This window comes from Chrysochloris asiatica, unplaced genomic scaffold (assembly GCF_000296735.1).
Source record: "Chrysochloris asiatica unplaced genomic scaffold, ChrAsi1.0 scaffold00160, whole genome shotgun sequence".
Taxonomy (NCBI): Eukaryota; Metazoa; Chordata; class Mammalia; order Afrosoricida; family Chrysochloridae; genus Chrysochloris; species Chrysochloris asiatica.
This window is the reverse complement of record NW_006408678.1, coordinates 7,332,046-7,337,294: the sequence shown is the minus strand read 5'-3', so window position 1 is coordinate 7,337,294 and position 5,249 is coordinate 7,332,046. Positions and strand designations below refer to the sequence as shown.

At 38.4% G+C, this 5,249-nt stretch overlaps 1 protein-coding gene across 1 annotated transcript in view; it reads left to right on the top strand.

Moving 5' to 3' along the window:
* Positions 1-4,378, top strand: part of SLC17A8 (solute carrier family 17 (vesicular glutamate transporter), member 8) — a 94,337-nt gene extending 89,959 nt beyond the window's left edge. Inside the window, exons 7-8 of the mRNA XM_006871126.1 lie at positions 2,568-2,695; positions 4,034-4,378. Coding sequence (XP_006871188.1) covers positions 2,568-2,695; positions 4,034-4,378 — 473 coding nt within the window. The remainder of the gene's footprint in view (positions 1-2,567; positions 2,696-4,033) is intronic.
* The last annotated feature ends 871 nt before the right edge of the window (positions 4,379-5,249 follow it).

Genomic DNA, 5,249 nt, shown 5'->3' with positions numbered 1-5,249 from the left:
TTCATGTATGATGTTCTTGACATCATCCCACAATTCTTCTGGTCTTTGGTCTTTAGTGTTCAATGTATGAAATCTGTTCTTCATATGATCTCTAAATTCAGGTGGGATATATTCAAGGTCATATTTAGGCTCCTGTGGACTTGTTTTCATTTTCTTCAGCTTCAGTTTGAATTTGCATATGAGTAATTAATGGTCTGTTCTGCAGTCTGCCCCTGGCCTTGTTTTCACTGATGATATGGAGCTTTTCCATCTTCTCTTTCTGCAGATATAGTCAATTTGATTTCTGTGTATTCCATATGGTGAGGTCCATGTGTATAGTCGTCTCTTATGCTGTCTACAGAAGGTATTTGAAATGAAAAAATCATTGGTTTTGCAGAATTCTGTCATGCGTTCTCCAGCATCATTTCTGTCACCAAGGCCATATTTTCCAACTACTGATCCTACCTCTTTGCTCCAAACCTTTGCATTCCAATCACCAGTAATGATCAATACATCTTGATTGCATGTTTGATTCATTTCAGATTGAAGAAGTTGGTAGAATTCTTCTATTTCATCCTCACTGGCTTTAATGGTTGGTGCATAAATTTGAATAATAGCGGTATTAACTGGGCTTCCCTGTAGGCCATGGATATTATTATCCTATCACAGTGCTGTACCTCATGACTGATCTGGATATGTTCTTTTTGACAATGAATGCAACACGATTCCTCCTCAATTTGTCATTTCCGGCATAGTAAACCATGTGGCTGTCAGATTCAAAATGGCCAACAGTAGTCCATTTCAGCTCACTAATGCCTAAGATATCAATGTTTATAAGTTCCATTTCATTTTTGATAACTTTCCGTTTTCCCAGATTCATACTTTGTACATTCCATGTTTTGATTTTCAGTGGATGTTTACAGCTGTTTCTCTTCATTTTGAGTTGTGCCCTATCCGCCAATGAAGGTCCTGTGGGCTTTTCTCCTATGGACTTTAGTCCTTTTGTGTCATCACGGTCAACTCTACTTTGAGGAGGCAGCTCTTCCCCAGTCGCATTTTGAGTGCCTTCCAACCTGAGGCATTTGTCTGTTAGTTTGTTGTACTGTGGTGGCTTGTGAAGTGCTATGATTCTGAAAGCTATGCCATCGTTATTTTAAATACCAGTAGGGTCACCCATGGTGGAGATGTTTCAGATGAGCTTCCAGACAAAGACAGAATAGGAAGAAAGAGTGACAAACTACTTCCAAATATTTAGTCACTGAAAACCTTATGAACAGCAGAGAATATGAGACAGTTTAGGCATTTACAAAAATTGAAATTATCAACCATTTAAAAATATACAAATGCATTTTCTCTTTATTGAAAATTTTATAGCACAAACCATTTGGAGATTGGAGACCAGAGAAATAATTTATAATTCCATCTTAATATTGCTATGATTAGAATCTCTCCTCGATCCTTTTGCTTATCCATATTTTTATTATAGATTTTAATCTTGGTGTGGTGGTGGTTGTGTTCTGTTAAGGTAGTTCCTACTCATATAGTGTTTCTGAGCTTTAAAATATTTTTGGAAGCAGACAGCCTCATCTTTCTCTCAAGGAGCAACTAGGGAGTTTGAACTGCCGACCTTGTGGTTAGTAGGCCAGTACTTATCTTATGACACCACCAGCAATACTCTATCTTTTCTTGTTGTTGTTGTTGTTAAGTGATGCTGAGTTGCTTCTAACTCATAGTGACCCAGTATAGGGTTTCTGAGGAGCTACTGGTGGATTTGAATGGCTGACCTTGAGGTTCCCAGTCCAGTGCTTTTCCTACAGCACCACACCAAGACTCCCATGTTGTTCTTGTTAAGTGCCATCAAGTCAGTTCTGACCCATAGAGACCCTGTATAGGGTTCCTGAGGAGTAGCTGGTGAGCTTGAACCGCCGACCTTGCAGTTCAAACCAACTTTGCAGTCCAGCACATTAACCCACAGTTTCACACCAAGGGTTTGCCACACTTAACAACACCAACATTATGAAGCAGGGCTTATGTCTAATCACACTGTATGTGATTGAGTGACTATTTACGTTGAATAGATCTAGTCTGGGTTTTGGCTAAAACACCATATTTTGGAGTTCTGAACGTACAAGCAAAGATAGTCATAATTTGCCCCATTAAGATCCCATGTCAGACATGGCTCACGAATCACAGCACATTTTTCTGCTGTGTCCAGACCCAACCTGACAATTCTCAATCCCTCTAGGTAGAGCTATCCATTAGTCATGTGCTAGAGGAAATCAAATAGATGGAGGCTAGTTGTTGTTTGTTGCTGTGGAGTTGATTCTGACTTGTGGTGAACCCACGTGTGCAAAGTAGGCATATACTCCATAGGGTTTCCAGGAAAAACCTTTCAGAAGTGGATTGCCAGACCTTTCCTCTTCAGCACTGTTGGGTGGGTTCTAACTGCTAACCTTTGGCTGGTAGTCCAATGTTTTACCATTTGTGCCATCCAGTTACCAATGACAGTGGAGGAAGTTCAGTATTACCTGCAGCATGTTTGGTAGTCTGTTCTTGGCTTTGACTTTGGGGTATTGGCTTCACTGCAGGTTTCAATGTTAATCATCTGGACATTGCACCCCGTTATGCCAGCATTCTCATGGGGATCTCAAATGGAGTGGGAACCCTCTCTGGAATGGTCTGTCCCCTCATTGTTGGGGCATTGACGAAGCACAAGGTAATGGTTTCCTTGGGGTCTGTGAGCTACGGTATCAAAAGACTACAGTTGTGCACACACTGCCTGAGATCTCAAGGCTCTTTGCAGCCTGTAACTATGGGAAGTGTACGTCCTTGACCTTGGCTGAGTCAATTGAAATTCTTTTTTATTTCTTTATTATTATTTCTCTAAATCATTGTTTATTGATGGTCTTGTTTAGTTCCCATTTCCTCAATTCAGACATAGAAGGTGGGGGAGGGAGGGAGGCTGGGAAAATGCCATAGAGACTAGAGATATAAAGAAACTGAAGCCATCAATTTAGTATAAAGGAATGACCCAAGATTGTTTTATAATTCTAAATGATTAAACTTTGTAGGTCATTTTCATTTAGTTAGTTAGTATGTTGTAGCATAAAAAATATTAATACTCTTGTACTTCCTTGTGCTGATGGAAATAAGCAAGAGATTCTTGTCCCTTTAAAAGAACCTACAAAGGTGTGGCACCCAATCTTTACTGAACCTTTGTATGTTTAGACTAGTGTGGGTGGTAGGGGAGGATCTCACAATCCAGAGTTCAGCCACATGCCATAGGACTCTCTCTGTTGCTGAAAGAGTTGCATGATGCTACTTTCTGCAATGAGATTTTTTAGAAGAAATTTAAAAACCAATTTTAAAAATCTTGATATTATTTTCCTAGTTGTATTAATGATTGCAAGCATGACTTCAGAAATTCTTAACAGCTTTTTTTCAAATGAATGTATGGGGTGATTTTTCTTACTCAATCAGAAAAAGTATTTTGTTTTTCCTTTGTTTATGATTGTTTATAGGATTGGTAGCATGACTAGTAAATACAAGATACTCTTCTTTCCCTAACTTTGTACTCAAATTCCAAGTTTTAAAATTTACTGTATATACTAAGAAAATATGATTACAAACAAGCCAGACAAGACTAAACATTTTAATGGTTTAAATAATGTGATGTATGCAGCAGCAGGTAATAATGATATTTAAAATGACAGGTTCCTAGAGCAAATTTAATTCAATCTATTACTTGAGAAGAAATCCATTTGAATATTTAGAAGAACTTTATAATAATGCTACATGTATTGTCACATGTTCTTTAATTTTAAAAGTATTTTTTTTAATCTAAAAATGAATATTCATTGGAGTCTTCCAACTTTTCATTTTTAAACACTCAAATTCTGACACATTTATGGATCCTGCATAGTTTCTTTTCAGGAATCCCAGCATTACCTTTGAAGTGGGTATGTGTCCTTTTCCTAGTGGAAGCCTCTAGACCATACAGCTAACCTTTACTTTGTGGTTAAACCTTTCATTGGTGCTTTACTTCCTTGTGTAGACCCGGGAGGAATGGCAGAATGTCTTCGTCATAGCTGCCATGGTACACTACAGTGGTGTCATCTTCTATGGGGTCTTTGCTTCTGGGGAGAAACAAGACTGGGCTGACCCTGAGAATCTCTCTGAGGAGAAATGTGGAATCCTTGACCAGGATGAATTAGCTGAGGAGACAGAACTCCACCACGAGAGTTTTTCGAGTCCCAAAAAGAAGATGTCTTATGGGGCTACTGCTCAGAATTGTGAAGTCCAGAAGAAAGAGTGGAGAGGGCAAAGAGGAGAGACTCTTGATGAGGGAGACCTGACATCCTACCAGAAGGAAGAAGGACGTTTCCCAGATATACCCTAATGTCTGAGGGGTACTTCATCTTCTCCTCACTGTTGAACCAGAAAGTATCCATACCAATTGCCTTTTTCATGGTTGGGCTTTGGTGAGGGCCAAATATGGGAACATTCAATATAGACAGGAGGAGAGGGAAGAGAAATCAGCAATAGAAAAAAGAGAAAAAAAAATATCTTGCCATGACATTTATGGGTATGAAATTTGATCTCAGTTGATAACATTTGTTAGGTTTTTTTAATTGGCATTTGACCCATTTCTTGAAGAGCTGAATTTATTCAGAAAGAAATAAACAGAAAACATGGGAGACAATACCATATTGTTTAAAGAAACAATGCCTTCCTATAGTTACCACCTCGTCTCTAGTGCAGCCATGTGCCTGAGGGTTTCATGTTCCTAATAAAGGCTGTTGCTCATGGAAGGCCCATTTTGTGGCAGGTGCTTTATAAATTAAATATTCTTATTAACTCTTCACATTCCTATAAGTTACATTTCTTATCCCTATTTAACAACTGAGGAAACTGAAACAACAAGGGATTAATTTGCCCATGAGTGTGCTTCTAAGGCCAGTGCAGTTTTGGGAAGGGAGATTTCAGCTCAGTGTACACAACTTTGTAACAGTGAATTATGTCTGAAATTGGAATATTATGTCTTCTGGGTAACTCCCCATTTTGGTAGAGGTCTGAGATAGGAAGGCATTTGAACTGATGTTGCAAAGGGGAGTCAAACATTTTATGAAGGACTGAATTAAAACACATAGGGTTCTATATGATACCAAAGGTCAAATGAATCTATGAATTTATAGTTTTTTAAGATAAGAAAAGGTCACAGACTAGATGAGAGATTCAAATATTTAAAAAGAAAAAGTTAATTGAGAAAG